This window comes from Oryctolagus cuniculus, chromosome 7 (assembly GCF_051225735.1).
Source record: "Oryctolagus cuniculus isolate XC-2025 breed Fujian yellow rabbit chromosome 7, ASM5122573v1, whole genome shotgun sequence".
In the NCBI taxonomy this organism is placed as follows: domain Eukaryota; kingdom Metazoa; phylum Chordata; class Mammalia; order Lagomorpha; family Leporidae; genus Oryctolagus; species Oryctolagus cuniculus.
In genome coordinates, this window is record NC_142873.1 from 126979990 (window position 1) to 126998348 (window position 18359).

An 18359-nucleotide genomic window follows, 5' to 3' on the forward strand; every position below is an offset into this window, starting at 1 on the left:
CTGGGAGATGAGGCCTGCCTGGCTCTACTGTAGGGCGCCCCCAGCCGGGGTTGGGGTGGGTCGCACGTGCACAGCAGCCTCCGCTGGCGCCCTGGACCGCTCCTGTCTCCTCTCTGCGCTGTGCCCCAGCCCTTCCTACCTTCCAGGGAGGATGTGAGGAGAAGGTGACGCACCCTGTGCAGAGAGTAGGCCCAGGCCAGGACTGAGAGCCCCGCCGCCTCACCCTGTGCCCTGTGCCCCGCGCCCTGGGAGCTCACTCGGGTCACTCCAAACAGGCCAGAAACAGTGAGTGACGCCTCAGGGTGGCAGCGGCCGCATCCCAGGAGCCCCCCCTACCCCGAGGCCCCCAACACACGTGCCCCGACCCAGGTCTGTGCTCCCGGGGTCCCCCGCAAGCCCCGCCCCGGGCTCCAGGCTCCGGGCTCCGGGCTCCGGGCTCCCGTCGGGGCGGTGCTGAGGCGGGGGAGGGGGCGGCTCGAGTCAAAAACGCTGACGCCGGAGACAATGAGCTCTCGCGGGCTGAGGCAACTCATTTGGTCGCGGCCACGCTTTATTAAATTCTCATAAACCTGTCAGGGAGGAGCGGGCTCGCTTCAGTTTACCTCATTAGCCCGACACAGCGACGGCGGGGGCGGCCGAGGGGGGCGGCGGCGAGGGGCGGCCGGGGGAGGCACTGAGAACGGAGCCAGCCGCGAAGATAATTGAATTAAGTGGCTTTTGTTAATGGTTTTTAAGACTTCGAAGTGTAAATAACATTTAGGGGCTTTCTTTTAATGGGGCTGGGGTTTTAGAGACCCAGGGAGCTTAGAAGAGGCCCAGCCCCGGGGAGCTGCCCCCGCCTGAGGGAGGGAGGAGGGCACGCCGGGGACCCACGCAGGTGAGCCACGCAGGGACAGAGAGGGGACCGCAGGACGCGGGGGCTCAGCAGGCGCAGATGACCAGGGGCCTCAGGAGCAGCTTGGCCCCATGAGAGGCCGGCGGGTTGGAGGAGGTAGTGAGCGAAACGCGGGGAGGCTGTGATTTGGGGTTCCCCGCCTGCCTGCAGGCCCCAGGCTTCCCGACTGAGCTGAGCTGCACGAGGAACCTGCTCACTTCCCTGGGGGCCGCGAGGGCCCCGGAACACGGACAGAGTTGACTCAGGATGCAGCTTCCCCAGTCTCAGCGTCTGCTCCCTACAGACCCAGGAGTTGGTTGGGTGAAGGCAAAGGGCTCTGGGCTGGGTCCCCCGGGGCTGGAGGTGAGGGGGGCGGGGCTGGCCCGGAGCCAGCCGGCGAAGGGTTAAGGCGTTAATCGCCCTGCGTGTGACAAAGGGAAGTGGGTTTTCTGATCCAGAAAGGATCAGTCCCCGGGACGCCCCATCAGGCCCTTCAGCGTGAAATTACACCCCAGCAGGGTGCTCCCCTCCCCCACCACACTCTCCGCCTTGGCCTGGCACAGGATTAGGGCCTGGAGTCATCAGCTTAATGGACCCCACCTCCTCTCTGGTCCCTTCTCCCCGTGGAGCCTGGGCCAACCTCTCTGCTCACTGCCTGTCCACCCGGCTGCCTGCCCACCTGCCCAGTCACCTCTGGTCTGGTCATCCTACCTGTCTCTGGCTGAGCTCTGGCCCAGCCATGCACCGAGCCCTGGATGGGTTTCTTCATAGTCTTTGCTGAGCACCCAACGTGTACTGTTAGTACTTCGCTGCTCATCACCCATCTGCGTGTGCTCTGGGGTGGGAGGGCTGAGAGGGGGAAGCTAACCTTGGCCAGGACTGAGAGGGACCGGGAGAGACGGAGAGATGGGGGCGGTGGTCCGACCTCTGCTTCACCTCTCAGGGGTGCCGGAGTGGAGTGAGCAGGTCAGGGAAGGGAGAGGCCTTAACGCACACAGGAAGTGCTCACTTGCCACCGGCAACCCCTCCGCACCCTACTTGCTCAGGCCCCTGCTGGCCTTTGCCATTGGAGCGTCTCTGAGCCCCATCTGCACCCACAGCAGAGTCCCCCGCATGGGAAGGGGTTCTGGGTGGAACAGACAAGGAAACTGGGGGTGCTTATTGCAAGGAAAACTCAACAAGACCCTCAGAAACCAAGGCCGCCCACCCCATCCACGCTGTACGCGGGAGGCAGAGGCCCAGGGAAAGCCAGGGCTGACCCAAGGCCACACTGCACAGCCATAGCAGATCCCCTGAGGTCTCAGCAGGACTTCTCCCTCGCGCCGCCCTGTCAACTTAGTTCAACACGCTTGGCATTGGGTGAACATGAACTGTGAGCCAGGCTCTGTGCCATGCCAAGTCCTGCTCCGTCTGGTAGTGAATAAGAACTGTACCTGGTGGCCAAGGGGAGTCAGGATAGGGAGGCAACCTTTCCCTCCCCTGGGGTAATCAGGAAGGCTTCCTGGAGGGGGTGGTATGTGAGTGGGCTCCGAGGAGTGAAGAGGCTTTCCCCAGGAGGAAGGGTTAGCAGGTGGGAAAGGGCTCCGTGGGTGTGACGCTCCACGCACACCCAGAACAGTGTCAACAGACAGGCTCTGTGTGGCCCGTGTCGGGCCTGGCCCGAGAGGAGGCTGCTGGGCGGCAGGTTTCAGTGCAATAAGTAGAACTTCCCAGCAGTCAGACCTGGAGCAGCCGCCCTGGCAGGTGTGAGCTCCCTGCCCCTTTGGAGTGTGGATTGGGGGAGCGGGGTGTCGGGGTCTCCTGCACGGGGTGGAGGATGAACTAGAGACCCCGAGGACGTCTGTTCCGAGGGTCTGAAGCAGGCATCCCGACACCAGCAGGACGACTGGTACCCCCCGCCCCTGTCCCCACCAAGCCCATTGCCCTGGGCTCACAGGGGCAATGCGGAGAGGCAGGTGCAGTGACAGATGCTGCCGGAATGCGGTAGCTTCTCCCCAGCCCAGTCTGGGGACTGAAGTCAAGGTCGGAGTCCAATCCCAACGACAAATGTCGAGGCCCCAGAGAGAGACTTCTCCAACAGCCCCCAGTCTGAGAGGCAGCTTGGGGCTTGCCAGCCACGTGGGCTTGCTCTAGGTGGCTTCACAAGGGCAGACTGAAGAGACAGGCCTCTCCGGCCGCCTTGTGGGCTCTGCCTTCCGCAGGGAGAGGCCTCGGAGCCGGAAGCCGGAAACCGGGAGCTGGGAGCTGGGGGCAGGCTCTGACCTCTCTGGGAGAGTGGGGACCCCTTCATCTGGGCCCTGCTGTCCAGCGAACGCCTCTGCTGACCTGGATTGTTCCTGAAGCTCTGGGGCACCTGTTTCCTGAAGTTCTCTCCTACAGAAGGACCTTCTCTTTAAAAAAAAAAAAATATTGACTTATTTATTTGAAAGGCAGAGTAAGAAAGTGAGAGATGGGGTGGGTGCTGTGGCGTGGCGGGTTAAAGCCCTGGCCTGAAGCGCCAGCATCCCACATGGGTGCTGGTTCTAGTCCCAACTGCTCCTCTTCTGATCCAGCTCTCTGCTATGGCTGGGAAAGCAGTAGAAGATGGCCCAAGTCCTTGGGCCCCTGCACCCATGTGGGAGACCTGGAAGAAGCTCCTGGCTCCTGGCTTCGGATTGGTGCAGCTCCAGCTGTTGCGGCCATCTGGGGAGTGAACCAAAAGATGGAAGACCTCTCTCTCTGTCTCTACCTCCCTCTATAACTCTGATTTTAAAAAAAAGAAAAAGAAAAAGAAAAGAAAAGTGAAAAAGAGCCACTGGTTCACGGCCCAATGGCCTACAGCAGCCAGGACTGAGCCAGGCCAAAGCCATGAAGCAAGAACCTCATGTGGGTGACGGGGTTCCCAAGTACTTGGGCCATCATCTGCTGCCTTCCCAGGCACTTTGGCGGGGAGCTGGCGCAGAAGCGGAGGAGCTGGGACTTGAACCAGTGCTGCGGTACTGGATTATGGTGTCGCAAGCAGCAGCGTCACCTGCTCTGCCACAATGCTGGCCCCACTAGGAGAGTCTTAAGGTCCTGGCAGCCCAGCGCGTGCAGTGTGGAAGGCAGGGATTGGGTCGGGTGCCTCTGTAGGCCCCAGGCTCTAGGTGTGTCAGCCGGCTCAGGTGGCCGCCGCAACAAAGAGCCGCTTTGTGTGCCGGTGCCCGCACTCACAGGCAGCCGCACACGCCCCACGCAGGCTCTTTCCAAGAACAGCTCTTCAAGCCTGCCTGCCAGGATAAAGGAGCCACCAGCGCTCAGTCCCCAGGAGGAAATATCGCTCCCGCAGCCTGCGTTGTTCAAAGGGCTTTGCGAAATCCCCAGACTGCTCCTGGAAAGGGGCCCAGGCCGAGGTGGTGTTGTTCCTGCCGCTGGAGACCTGGGCGAGCACTGCACAGCCTCCCTGGCCTGGAAGAGGCAGGAGAAGCCCGGGGGCCAGGCTCGAAGGTGCTGGTGGCGGCGGCGGCAGCAGCAGCAGCAGCAGCTTAATGCTTCCCTGCCATCATCAACTAGATTCCCACAAGCCTGGCAGTAGGCACAGATCTCCCCATTTTACAGATGGTGAAACAGAGGTTGGACCACAATGAGTTGATGCTAGGAATGAAACTGACTTCTCTGAGCCAGCCCCGCCCCAGATTAAGTCCTGCCCTGGCCCCATTCTGAGTTCCAAGTTGATCGCTAATTGGGCTGATTGCCTAGACGGCTCCCTGCCCCTGCCTTGGTTGCCACTTCTGTTAGCTGTAGGCCCTCTGAGGTCAGAGTCACCGTGGCTCACCGCCCCCCGCCATGTTACCCTTGACAACTGCCTTTTATCCATGAGACTAGACACAGGGTTGAGACTGGGGGGAGGGGGGCTTAGTTTATTTTTGTTTGCCAGTAATTGCTTAATAGCAGCCAGAATACAAGCATTTATCGAGCACTTGCTAAATACCAACATTTTTACAATTTATTTACTTGAGAGGCAGAGACTCAGACAGAGACAGGCAGATGACAGAGATCTCATCCATAGGTTTACTCCCCAAATGCTGGCCGACAACCACCGGCCTGGGGCAAGCCAAAGCCAGGAGCTGGGAAGTCACTGTGGTCTCCAACATGGGTGGCAGGGACCCAACCACCTGAGCCATCATCCGCCGTCTCCCAGGGTGCATAGCCAGAATGAGGGGCCAGAGCCGGGGCTTGAACCCCGGCACTCCAGTGTCACAAGTGGGCATCCTGATTGGTTTCTTAAGCGCTAGGCCAACCACCTGCCCAAATGCCAAGCTCTGTGTTTGGTGCTTTCCAACTGTGCTCCCGAAGAATCCTAACGGAGGCATTTCAACGGCCCGCTGTGCAGATGAGGACAGCCAGGGGGAGGTGTGTAGAAGATAATGCGTGGGGCTGGCACTGTGGTATAGTGGGTAAAGCCGCCACCTGCAGTGCTGGCATCCCATTTGGGTGCCAGTTCGAGTCCCGGCTGCTTCACTTCCAATCCAGCTCTCTGCTATGGCCTGGGAAAGCAGTGGAAGATGGCCGAAGTCCTTGGGCCCCTGCACCCATGTGGGAGCCCAGGAAGAAGCTTCTGGCTCCTGGCTTCAGATTGGCGAAGCTCTGGCCATTGCAGCCAACTGGGAAGTGAACCAGCAGATGGAAGATTCTCTCTCCCTCTGCCTCTCTGCCTCTGCCTCTCTATAACTCTGCCTTTCAAATAATCAAATTAAAAAAAAAAAAAAAAAGACAGTGCGCCTCTGTTGTGCTCCTACCCATCTCACTCAGCTGTGCAGAGCAGGCTGCAGGGGGGCCTCAGCTGGAGGAGGAGGAAGAGGCAGAGGAAGGAGAACCGAGGGCTTTCTGGAGACCCCAGATTTCGCAAGTCATGGAGGGCTGGTGAGTCAGCCCAGGGAGACTGATGAGGGAGTACGACCGGCTATGGAATTTGAGGGGTCCGGTTCAAAGTGGAAGTGCAGGGGCTGGCACTGTGGTGTAGTGGGCTAAGCCTCCCCCTGCGGAGCCGGCATCCCATGTGGGCACCGGTTCGAGTCCCGGCTGCTCCTCTTCTGATCCAGCTCTCTGCTATGGCCTGGGAAAGCAGTGGAAGATGGCCCAAGTCCTCAGGCTCCTGCACCCGTGTGGGATACCCGGAAGAAGCTCCAGCCATGTGGCCATTTAGGGAGTGAACCAGGAATGGAAGACCTCTCTCTGTCTCTCCATCTCTCTGTAACTCTACCTCTCAAACAGATAAATAAAATCTTTTTTAAAAGAAGTGGAAATGCAGGACCCCTTGTTAAACAATTAAGGATCTCAAGACGGCACCATCAGAGCATTACGGGACACACAGGCCACAGGCCCAAGAAGGTGCCCTGGCAGGGAGGAGGCTGCGAGGAGGCGAGCTTCAGGCGCCCCTCGGAAGGGACGCACAAGTCCGTGGAGGCGGGCGTCTGGCAGCAGGACGGGCACTGGACTCTGCTGTGGGCATTTGAGGCAGTGTGGCTCTGGAGAGCTGTCTGACTGAGATGGAGTTGATGCCACGCTCAGCCTTGGGCGGGCTGCCCAGAGCAGGAGCAGGCAGGAAGGAAAGCATGGCCGGGGTGGGGCGGGGTACGGAGCATCTGGGGACAGACCCAGACCCAATGTGTGGTGGTTTGTGAGGGTGCGTGTGCCTTGGTGGAGGGACAGGGAGACAGTGTGTGGTCCCAGGCAGAAGCCAGCAAGTCCCCTGTGTAGGAGAGAAGAGTATGTTTGTGTCTGATGACTGTGGCCATGCGAGTGCCTGTGAGTGTGTGTGTGTATGTGTCTTATGACCATGGCCATGTGTGTGAGTGCATGTGCACATGTGAGCACTTGCATGTGTTCTAGCATGTGAGTGTGTGTGGGTGTGAGTGCATGTGTGTGTGTGACTGTGGCCATGTGTGTGTACCTGCATATGTGTGCATATCCCCACCAGCCCTCCTGGTGTCAGAGACTCTCAGGTAAAGAGGTCCCCAAATTGACCCAGGTCCCCTGTCAGAGGCACATTTCTGCTCACTGTAGGGTGAGAGCCACAGAGGCCTCCTGGGCTGCTGGGGTGACCCTGGGCCAGCGGTGTCAGGTTCCCGGCAGAGCCCTCCCTCTGCAGCCCTCTGAGAGCCTTTGTTGGGAGTTCAGACAAACTTGTCAGGGGGCGGGCAGGAGGCCGCCTCCTAATCGGCTTTCTCAGAAGCAAAAGGAGAGACTGGTGGGTAGGGGCTCAGGCCGGGGCGGGGGGGGGGGGGCAGTTCAGTGGGAAAGAGATAGGGGCCCAGCCTTGAGAGAGGTCTAGCCCCCCCACCCTCTCAGCAGGTGCCCTCCGCAAGGGCCCATTACCAACCAGGGCCCTGAGCTGCAAGAACACTGAGACCAAGGCTGAAGAAAAGGGGGATTGGGGAGGGGGTTCAGGGAGCCCCACCTTCCCCGTCCTGTCCTTCATGGGCACTGACTGCACCCCGGGCTCTCAACCACTCCGTTTCTGGGCCTCCCTCCAGGCTGCTTCTCTCCACCCCATCTGGGCCTCTAAGCGATAGGCAGGCTGCGAGAGTTGACGAATCCCATCCAGCAGAAGAAAAAAGGGAGGGGCATCGGCAGACCCCTCCCCGTGCCCCATGTCGCAGCTCTCCTCTGCACCGAGCACCACAGTGAAGGCTGGGGGTCCCAGTGGGCCAGGCTCACTCCTTGGCTGGCTCATTGCTAGCTGTGTGGTCCTGGACAAGTCATTTGCCTACTCTGTGCCCCAGTTTCCTCATCCGTAAATTGTGGAAAACAATAACACCTGCCCCCCAGACTTGTTGAGGAGTAAGTGGCTCCTCGTTGTAGGGAAAGGGCAATGTGTCTGTCAGCAGCAGAGACCGCCCAACCTCTCCCCTGAAACAGGGCGGCCCCTCGGATGCAGCGGATAAGCCCCCCACCCCACCCCCCCGCTCTCCCCATCCTCCCTGGTGCCAACCCAGAGACTCCACTTTTGCCCCCTGCCATCCTGCGGTCGCCATGGTGATTTTACCTCCTGAATCTCTCTTCGATCCCTCCCACCCCTTCTCCCCTCTCCCTTCCCCCCAGTCCAGATCGAAGCCACTGCCACCGTGGTCTCCATGGGGCAGGACAGCAGCCTCCCCGCTGGTCTCCCTGCCTCCAGCTCTTCTCAGGAACCACCACCCAGCGAAGGGGTGTGTGCTTGGGGCGGCCAGTGGGTGTCACTCAAAGACAAATCTGACCACCTGACTCTCCTGCTGGGAGTGGCTTCCAAGCCCCCACAGCCCTGGCCCCTGGGTTTGAGTTCAAGCCTGGGTCCATCTCATCTGCTGATAACCCGCCTACACCTCCATGCATACAGTTAGACCCCACTCCCCCCCCCCCAAGCCAGCTCAGCACTGCAGCTTCCCGTGAGCTGTGCCTCTCCCAGGGCGCCCTTCCACTCGCCTGCCCTGGTGAGCCCTGGACCAAGGGCACTCAGGTCAAAAGCCTCCTCCCTCAGTGCCTTTCTGACCCCTCCCCCAGATTGAGCTAAGACCTCTGTTCTGGCTCCCACCACTTTCTGTTGTGAACCCAAGTCATCCTATGTCACAGCTGAGAACAGGGGCCACGCTTTCCTTGCTTGCTTCTGTGTTTCCAGCACCAGCAAGGGCTAGGCATACAGCAGGTGCTCAGTCTGTGCTGAATGAATGAGGGACTTGACTTTCCAAGTTGCCCTCCAAGTAACTCGGGGCTGAAAATCAAAGAAGGCACTCAGGTTGGGGGCCGGCGCTATGGCGAAGTGGGTTAACGCCCTGGCCTGAAGCGCCAGCATCCCATATGGGCGCCGATTCTAGTCCCAGCTGCTCCTCTTCCGATCCAGCTCTTTGCTATGGCCTGGGAAAGCAGTAGAAGATGGCCCAAGTCCTTGGGCCCCTGCACCCATGTGGGAGGCCGGGAAGAAGCTCCTGGCTCCTGGCTTCAGACTGGCCAACTGGGGAGTGAGTGAATCAGCGGATGGAAGACCTCTGTCTCTGTCTTTGCCTCTCCTCTCTCTGTGTAACTCTAACTTTCAAATAAATAAATAAATCTTTAAAAAAAGAAAAAAAGAAGGCACTCAGGGAGCGCTGGGAATCCTAGGGTGGCTCTGGGCGGGCTGGGAGCCTCGGAGGTCGGGGCAGACATTTGATCTCTCGGCCCCTCCCAAGGAGGCGGGGATGCGAGGTGAAGGGGGTTGCTCCCCACCCTAATCCTCAGCCCCCACCTCCCTGGAGTGAGGAATGCGTCTCCCGGGGTCTGGGGCTGCCCTGGGAAGCCTGGCAGGCAGCTCCCAGCACGCTTCTCAGTGCTCACTCCTCGGGCCTGCTGGGGTGCTCGGGCTGAGGGGACCCTCAGCGCTCCCCAAGCCTCTGCAGACTAGAACTCCGGGGAGGGAGGGCGGAGCCTGGGCAGCGAGGGTTGAGACGGTTGAGCAGCGGGGATCCGCCCTTCTTCCAGATTTCACAGCAAGAACTTCTGAATGGCGCATTTTCCTGCAGTCACTGCCTGCCTATCCGCTCAGTCCCCCGGTCTCGCCGGCATGCCCGTGTGTATGCACTCACTCACACGAAGGCCGGCGGCAGCCACGCAGGAACCCATGGCACCGGTTTCCCAGGTTCCCACGGCCACGTACACACTTAGGACAACGTGCGCACGCATCCGTCCCACCAGAACAGAAATCCCTTCTTCGTCTGCTTGCTCACCTCCGAGGACAGAGCTCCCTCCCGGCAGGCCCCGTATTCCCCTCCCTCTCACTCCCTTTTGGCCCTGGCTTACCTGTGGTGCCTCACAGCATCCCCTGCCCTCTCCATCCTGCAGAGCCCCTACCCCACACCCGGAATACTCCCCCCACCCCCCGCCGTGTCCCCTGCGCCACCGGGCTGTGCTGCCTGTGCCTGGGTGGGGTCCAAACAGCCAAGAGAAGATGGGCCCTCCCCTGCCACCCCCTGTCCCCACTGGCACCCCAGACTGCTGATGGAGAGAGCAGCAAGGCCAGTGGGTGTGGCCAACCACCAGGCAGGCCTGTCTCCCTGCCATTGGCCAGGCACTCGGAAGGCAATGAACAGGCCTCGTGCTGCAGCCTCTCTGGGAATGAACACGGACCGAGGGCTGTGCTGCTGGGTTCCTTTTTATTAGCCAAGTAGGACAGAGAACAGGTCACGACGTCACAGAAAGTAAGACCAACGGACGGACAGATACACGTACGGCGTGTCATGCTGCACCACGCCGGGGCGGGGCAGGAGGGGGCACCGCGAGTCTGGTTATTTCAACTAACAGAATAAATAAATACAGCACACAGTGGTTCCACCACAGGCTGGCACGACCTCTAAGCACAAACGGTCACAAAACAGCTGGCTTGGAAAGCAGTCCGTATAGCCCGCCAGCCCGGGAATGGAGGAGGGCGCCCAGGCCCCCAGCCATGCTCTGGGAGGGGTGAGGAAGCAGAGGCAGGGAGGCTGCAAGTTGGAGAGAGAGGTGAGGCAGGAGGAAGGGACAGCTGGAGCCTGGGGTGGCCCGCAGGCAGGGAGGGGCTCCAGCTTCAGTGGCGGGGGTGGGGGCACACTCAAGCCTGTGACCCCAGACCCTGCTAGGACACACACCGTGCTACCAACAAGCGTGCCCTCCCCTTGCTCTCTAGTGCTTCCAGCAGCAGAGGCTGGTGCCATGAGCTAGCCTGGGATCGGTCCAGGGGCAGGAGCCACTCTTACCTTCCCTGCCTTCTCATGCCTTGTGGATTGCAGTGAAACCAATAGGAGGAATGTTAAAGATCCGGGGACAGCTGGGTGAGCCTCAGGTAGGCCTGGCTCCTGCCGTGCCAGAACATGGCTCCAGGGTGGACTTAGGAGGTCAAGGAAGACTTCCTGGAGGAGGTGATGATGTCTAGGACCGTTGAATTTTAAGGTCTAGTGAGTCACTCGCACCCAGGGACAGGCAAATGCTCAGCCGCATTGCGTAGTCCAGAGGAGACTTTTCCATTTTAGAAACAGAGCTTGCAGAGCTGACCCCAAAGGACAGTTGATGGGCCGTGGGCCCCAGCCCCAAGCCGCTTCTGTCTCTCTGGAGTCTTTGCCAACCTCCCACCCCTGTGTCTCTCCTCTGATGCTGGACATCCCTTCCTAACTGCAGATCCCAGCCAGACACCTTCTGTTCAGAAACCTTGGTGCTCGCCCCCTAGCGGTGAGCTCTTGCGCCTGCATTCTGGCCCCCTGGAAGCCAGCTTCCCCTGTCTGACGTTAGTGCTTTGTGTAATGGTTTTCTTGGCTGAGGCCACCATCTCCCTCCCTTGTTCCTTGTCCAGAGCCTTCTCCGCCTGCCCCAGCCTCAACCTGATGCCCCGGGGCGATGGGCATTGACTGCTCTACAAGCCAGGCTACCTGGGCACCTGCTGGGAGGTGGGCCTGCGTGGGAATCTTCATCCTGGTTTTCAGTTCAGCTTCTCTAAGCAGGAGCGAGGGGCTCGGTGGTGAGCATCATGACCAGGAGTCTGCCCAAGCCACTCCCTTCCCTGTGCCCAAAGTCTCTGAGGCCACACAAAGGTATGGAAATGGGGTGACCCCATGGGCTGGCACTGGAATTCAAGAAAAGCAGGATCAAATCCAGATTGTCTGAACTGGAAGGGACCCATTGCACTTACTGGGAAACTGAGGCAGCACCCATGGCAAGTCTTCTGTGTACAATCCTCACTGAGAACCTTGTTTGTTAGTTTAACTAAAAACTTCTGTCTGGCAAGGTTGCAAGCACAAATGCAGGATGTTAGCGCTGGGCTGGACCTTACAGGGCATTTCATTCAAAGGGAGAAATTGGCCCAGAGAGGCTACAGGCTTGCCCAGGGTCACACAGCTTTGAAAGGGAGGTTACTGAGCTGGGTTTCCTGGCCATACACAGAAGCACACCTTTCTGTGCCAATGACCACTGCACAGAGCCCTCACTTCCACAGGGACCAAACCCAGAGAGGGTGATGGTCGGGGAGGAGACAGGTAAGGAAGAAGCAGAGGCCGGGGGAGGGCAGGAAGAAGCAGTTACCTCAACCAAAAAAGCCACAACCCCCATCAAAACGGAGCTTGGGGGCTGGAGACACAAACACAGCCAACACCAAAGGAGAAACCAAGGGCAGGGGGCAGAGACGTGGGAGAAAGATCAGGGTGGGGAGGCTGCAGGCTGGGCAGGGACTAGCAGGCAGAAGGGAAGGAGGGGAGGAAGGAGAGGAGACCAAGACAGGGAGGGAGGAGGGAGGGAAGGGCAGAGCCTGCTGCAGAGCCGCGGCCACAGCCAAGGTGGTGGTGGAGAAGCCGGGAGCCGGAGCGGGAGAGGGGGCCTGGGGCAGGCAGGTGCCTGAAAATATAGCTTTATATATTTATATTTATATCTCACATTCCACACATCCACTTACTAGGGGAGAGCACGGAGGGAGGGGTGAGGGGGCAGTTCCGAGGTGGGGGTTCTAGCCAGGGAGAGCTTTGAGCTCCCGGAGGAAAGCCAGGGGCGCCCCAGCCTCTCATCTCCTCCCCGGCAGCCTCCACGGGGTCCAGGCAGGGCCATGCAGAGGGTGTGTGGGTCTCACCTCGGGCTGAATTTCTGGGCACGGGGGTCAGGGTGCAGGACTCCGGGCCCCAGGACCCCTGGGCTCCCACAGTCAACTCCCTGAGAGCCCTCTGGGGATAATCACGGGGCTGGGAGGGGGGCACCCAAGGCTGGGTTGGCGGCCAGACAGTCAGTTGGGCAGCGTATCGAGTCCCAGGGAGGCAGCATGCTGCTTGGCCCGGAGCCGCAGGTTTTCGATGCTCGTGGTTTTACTGTTCAGGGCTGCCGAGGCGGGCGCCAGGCCTGCAGGGGGCGCAGGCAGCAGCGGGGACCCCCACACGCCCTGGTGGGCAGCGGCAGCTGCTGACAGCGACTGGTAGTAAGACTGGCAGTGCAGCGAGCTCAGCGGGGCCATGTTGACGCCCAGGTAGGGCACGGCGGCGGCGGCGGCGGCTGCCGCGGGGGCGGGGCCCCCCACCTCGAAGGACGAGTAGTGCACCAGGTTGTTGGTGGCGGCCATGTGCTGGCGGAACTGCTCCTGCAGGCGGAAGAGGCTCAGCGGGGACGAGGAGTAGGAGTGCGAGGGGCCCAGGAGGCCGCCCCCCGGGGCTGCAGGAGCGATGGCCAGGCCGCCTGGGGAATCTGCGAGTGGAGAAGCAGACACCAAGGGCTCAGGACAAGGGGACTGATGTGCCGGCAGGGCCCCTGTGGTGTGGCTGCATTCCTCTCCGTCCCGACTCAGCCAGGGAGTCCCAGAAGCCTCAGCCAGAATCCCATGTCTGAGTCCTTGGGGAGCCCCTTTTACTTCTCAAGAGCTGTCACCTCTCTGTCCCCTCTCCTGTCCTCAGCTCCTGCCCCTCCAGCTCTTAGCTCACGGTGTGGGACATCCTCTGGCTGGGGCTGGGAGGCCGCACAGGGGAATGCCTCGTGCCGGTAGGGCATGCCCCCAGTGTGCACGGCTTTGCAATGCTTGTTAAAATACTGGGATACTTCCAAATGAAGTTTCCCCAAGCGCCCGCATCCCACCAGCCAATCCCACCCCCCGCACCCTGGGGCACCTACCTCTCCAGGAAACACCTGGCACAGGTCTGCCCCCTCCAGTGCTGTCTAGCTGGCCATGCCCCTGAGTGCCAGTTGTTGACGAACCCCCTGCCCTGACCCATGTCGTGTGCCCAGGCCCTTGTCCGGCTGGAGCCGGCCGGTCCCCCTGCCGTAGCGTCCAGCGCCTCTGCGCGCCTCCCCAGCCTCACCTGCCTTGGGGCTGCCCCTCTTGCATCCCAGGCCCTTGCTGTCAGCCCCAGGGCTCTTCTCAGTTTTGGGATCCTCGGCCGCTGCGCGGGGTTCCTCCTCCCGGTCCAGCTGGTCCTCTGGGGCTGACTCACTGGCCGACTGCTCGGACAGGCTCAGGTGCAGCTCTGCAGGGGGCTCGCCGCCAGGCAGACCAGGGGGCTGCTCGGCCTCCAGCTGCGGGTCTGGGGTCGGGGCCTCTGTCTTGCCTTCCCCGTGGGAGCCCTCAGCGTCCTTCTGCTTCTGGAGCTGCTCTTTCTGCAGGCTCCGCTGCTTCTTCCGGAACTTGGCCCTGCGGTTCTTGAACCACACCTGGGGACGAGGAGCAGAGCGGTCGGAGCTGGGGCAGAGCAGGTGTTGTGGGCCTGGGTGCTCTGGGAGAGGACTATTGATCCCACTGCCCCTCCCCCCAGGGAATGCACCCCCTCCATCCCTCCCAAAACACCCCTCCTACCCCTGACGGCAGTGATGGGGAGACCAGTGCACCTTGGCCCTGAGGGAGGAAATGCCTGTTTCCGGGCCACGGGGAGCCAGGCTGACCGGGGAGCCGAGCCCTACCTGTACCCGGGCCTCGGGCAGGTTGGTGCACATAGCCAGCCTCTCACGCATCACCACGTCCGGGTAGTGAGTCTTCTGGAAGGTCTTTTCCAGGGCCTCGAGCTGCTGGGCCGTGAACGCCGTGCGGCTGCGGCGTTGTTTGCGGTGCTGGGAACCATAGCGGGCCTCCAAGATGATGTCTTGAAATGTACAGCCGTTGGAGGGTAAGGAGAGGGGGCCCATTTAATTATGGGAAATAGGTTGCAAATCTCATCCTGCTTTGACCTGCCACGGACACCTGGGCTGCTGCTGAGCCGGCCTTGGCCTTCTGCCCTTGGAGATCATGCATCCTCTCTCCCTGTGGCAGGACTTTGGAGGTCTCTCCACCCCACTATCCACTGCCAGCCCTCAAGAGATCTAACTCAGCTCCAGAATGGCTTTCGGCGTGTCATTGATGGGCGGTGTCCTTACTTGGCTCTGGGGATGGGAGGTGGGTGCTGCCCTAAGATCCTTAACATCTCAGAAACTGAGTGTGAGATTCTGAGCATGGGTGACACTGATGATCCCTAAGTCAGATCATAATCATGTCACAGTGGCCTGCTGTCCTGTGGCCCTTAGATTCTGGCTACTAAGGCTTCCTTAGCCTTAGGACACCGGCCCTGGCCATGAGAACCAGCCAGAGGGCTTGTCCTCAGCATCTCAAGGTCATTTAGGGGAGGTTTGGGCAGAATTCACCAGCCCTTGATTTTTTGTCCCCTGATGTAACTGTCTAATCGAGTCCCTGACAGCAGAACCTGAGACCCCTCCTCTTTGTCCCCTGAACAGAAAGCCTGGCTCAGACAGGCCCCCTGGGGCTCTGGACAGGCTTGTTACGCCCACCTGGACCCCTCTTGCTGCCACCCCACGGACAGAAGGACAGAGAGACCGGGTTCCAATACTGCAGGCTTGGAAGGGAGCCTGGGCTGGTGGGCCGTGGGTTCTGTGGGCCTGCTCAGGTATCTGAACAGGAAAGCCACGCAGGACAGTGACAGCCAGGGCCGCGTCCAGCCTCCTGCCCTTCTGTCTGACAGGAACCTCCCATCCCACATACGTGAACCCTCCCTGTCTGTGCTGAAGGGAACCTGGGTTGTCTCAGCCTCTGCAGAGCTCCCGAGTCCTGGGGCTGGGGAGGCACTCTACATAGAAAGAAGGCAGCAGGGCTCCCGGAAGTCTTCCTCTGAAAGAGGCAGCCATGAACCCCTCGCACACCGCCCCTAACTGCAGCCCAGACCAAGCCCTCAGCTCACACTGGTCACCCCGGAGCCGGGGAGAAGGTGGGGACTGGTTGAGGGGGCAACAGCTCCATCCTCCTGCCGGCCCCAGCAGGGGAGGCCGGGCTCCTTACTCCTGGGCTGCACCTCCCACTGGGAGGCCAGGCTCCCATGCAAAGGCCCCCCTGGAGCTCAGCCCCTCCTGGAGTTGGGGGTTGGGCAGTGAGCTGAACACCCCATCTCCTCAGCCCCACACTGATCTAGGGGACCAGGCCTCCGTTGCACCCAGTGAGTCTGGCCCAGAGGCTTGGCAGGGTGCAGAGGAGTGGGACTGGCCACACCCTCCCTGCCAGGGGGGCACCCTACCAAGGCAGAGCCGTCAGATTCTGCCCCACTTCCATTCATGCTGTTGCCCTCCACGTTGTGGCTTTGTCAGGCCTGCGGGAAGCCCTCCCTACACCAACAGATCCTGCTGTCTGAGCTTGCCCACCGTGGCGCACACTGGCCATGTCTTCTCGTGGGCACTTGGTATCCCCAAAGTCCTCGAGGACTGCCTGACTGCCACAGAGCTGGGCCCACATGGGTCGACCAGCTGCTCAAGGCTCGGCCTGGGCCAGGACAAAGTGGGTGGCATCACCTCCCAGGAAGTCAAGCTCCTGCGCACAGCCCCTGAGGGGCAGTCAGGCCTGGGCAGCACCAGTCAGTGGCAGCAGGAGTGTGGGGACCAGGGGCAGCCCCGCACGGGTCCTCGCTGCTTCCCTTGGGCCTTCGGTAATAGCGGCTTCTGAGAAGGCAGCAGACTCTGCTACACGCTTTGCAGATATTGTCTCCAAAGCCTCCCCGCCGTCCCCTAGGAGGAGGGCTGTTCTTGCCCCTTTTGTAGAAGGTAAACTCGGGCTCGGAGCAGAGAAGTGAGTGGGCAGACCCTGTGCCGACGGCCATGTGTTCTCCAGAGCTCCCGGGTTCAGCTAAACCGTCACGTTCCAACCCCACTCCCGTCCAGATTTAACCTCTTGGTGCCTCGGTTTCCTTGTTCATGAAATAGAGACAAATAATCTGCTATTCTGGGGACCGGGCAGCTGGTTCCCAGGAAGAGGGCGCCTCACGCAGTGTCTGCCCTTTGTTATTTGTGCCTCCCCATGCCTGAAACACTCTGGACCCGTCCCGTACCCTCCCCCCTCAATGTCTGCATCTGTGGCACGGGGCAAATGAATACCCACCCGGGGCACAGTGCCGGCCGGCCCCGGAGGGCTCGCCTGCTTGGGGTCTGAATCAACTCTGGCTTGGGTTCTCAGCCGTCCCCTCCTCCCCCAGCCCCTCTGGCCCCACCCCACCGCCCTTACCAGCCAGCCGCTCGGCCAGTGTAAGCGCGTGCACGGACGGCCGGTAGTCGGGGGCGTGCTGGGCCTGCTGGGCGGCCTGCTGGTGCAGGTTGTACATGGCGCTGAGCGAGTTCATGGCGTGCAGTGAGTAGCCGTTCACCCCGTAGTGCTGCATGGCGGCCCCCACTGCAGACAAGGAAGCGGAGGAGGGGCTGTGAGGTGGGGTCCTCGGACTCTCCCCAGGGGGGACCCAACCCGCTCCAGGCCCTGGAGGCCCACCTCACCTCCAGGGGCTTCAGCCTCCCCATCAGAAAGCGGCTGTCTTGGCCCCGGGTATTCCCCGGTTCACCCATCCCCAGTCGCTGCACTCAGCAGCACCAGCGCAGGGTTTAACACCCCAGGCAGGTGAGCCGGACTGCCTGGGTCAGAATCTCAGTTCCACCCCTTGGGAGCCTTGTGGCATTGACCAGCTCCCGGAGGTACTTCCAAAAGTTTGTGGGAAATGTGTATTATGGAAAAAAAAAAAAAACCTTCATGGGTTTCATTTTTTTTTCACTAAAAAATGTATCTTTTCATCCCATTTGCCACAAACTTTTTTTTAAAATTTATTTGACAGGTAGAGTTATAGACAGTGTGAGAGAGAGACAGAAAGAAAGGTCTCCCTTCTGTTGGTTCAACCCACAAATGGCTGCTATGGCCGGCGCTGCACTGATTTGAAGCCAGGAGCCAGGTGCTTCTCCTGGTCTCCCATGGGGTGCAGGGCCCAAGGACTTGGGCCATCCTCCACTGCACTCCCGGGCCACAGCAGAGAGCTGGCCTGGAAGAGGAGCAACTGGGACTAGAACCCGGTGCCCATATGGGAGCATTATCCAAGTGAGCTACAGTGCTGGCCCTGCCACAAACTTTTTAAAGTATGCCCACAACTTCTCTGACCCTCAGTTTCTCCATCTGCAAATTGGGGTTGCTAACAGCACCGATCTCCTGGAATCGCTGCAGTGTCTACAAGAGGCCTGATGACTTCTCAGTGCATTTTCTGCTGTCTGCAGCCGTTCTTCGTGTAACTCCAGGCACTGCCTCACTGCACCCTCACCGATTCACTCACACCCGTGTTGTTTATTCAGCCAACGCCCACGGAGGGCCACCTAGGGCCAAGCGGGGAGCTGGATTCCTAATGAAGACATTTGCTCTGATGAGAGGCTGGACTAAAACCTTAGCATCCCGCAGAGGGGAGAGCATCATTGTAACTGCCAACCCCCCTGCCAAGAACCCCCTGTGTCCTCACCACATCCTCCCAAGGAACAACCAGCCAAGAACAACAAACCCCATTTGCAGAGGAGTCCACTGAGGCTTCGAGAAAGATCAGTGACGTGTTAAGGCCACACAGTCATAACAGGTCCTGCTCCACCCCTCATGGCCTCACTCTTCCATGCCACTTGTTCCAAGGAAATCATCCATTCATCAGGTAGCACGTGCCTCCTACTGAGATGGCCCGGAACAGCATGTGGCTACTAACGTCCCATCAGCCCCAAGACCCCCCAGACCCCCACAGTCCTCATCTGAGCATCCCCCCTCCAT

The 18359-nt window shown here is 60.3% G+C and overlaps 1 protein-coding gene across 2 annotated transcripts; it reads right to left on the minus strand.

Annotated features, from left to right (window-relative positions):
- Window positions 1–9990: 9990 nt before the first annotated feature.
- On the minus strand, window positions 9991–16960 carry DMBX1 (diencephalon/mesencephalon homeobox 1). Of its 2 annotated transcripts, none has more exons than XM_089336760.1 (4): window positions 16808–16960; window positions 14234–14429; window positions 13639–13987; window positions 9991–13030 (listed from the first exon to the last, which is right to left on the minus strand). In XM_089336760.1, the coding sequence occupies exons 1-4, from the start codon at window positions 16957–16959 to the stop codon at window positions 12579–12581; spliced, it is 1149 nt and encodes a 382-aa protein (XP_089192886.1). In that variant the 5' UTR covers window position 16960; the 3' UTR covers window positions 9991–12578. The 2 variants fall into 2 exon arrangements, with proteins under 2 accessions (XP_089192886.1, XP_017201818.1); XM_017346329.4 differs by having other exon boundaries at window positions 14234–14412; window positions 16806–16960.
- Window positions 16961–18359: the final 1399 nt, after the last annotated feature.

What these genes read in the sequence shown, in the direction of transcription:
- DMBX1 (XM_089336760.1), bottom strand. Translation starts at nt 16,959, where the DNA reads ATGCAGCACTACGGGGTGAACGGCTACTCACTGCACGCCATGAACTCG. An exon ending in TGCCCGAGGCCCGGGTACAG is followed by an intron (nt 13,988 to 14,233) that starts GTAGGGCTCGGC and finishes CCTCGTCCCCAG; the next exon opens with GTGTGGTTCAAGAACCGCAG. An exon ending in GAGGGGCAGCCCCAAGGCAG is followed by an intron (nt 13,031 to 13,638) that starts GTGAGGCTGGGG and finishes CTCCACTCGCAG; the next exon opens with ATTCCCCAGGCGGCCTGGCC.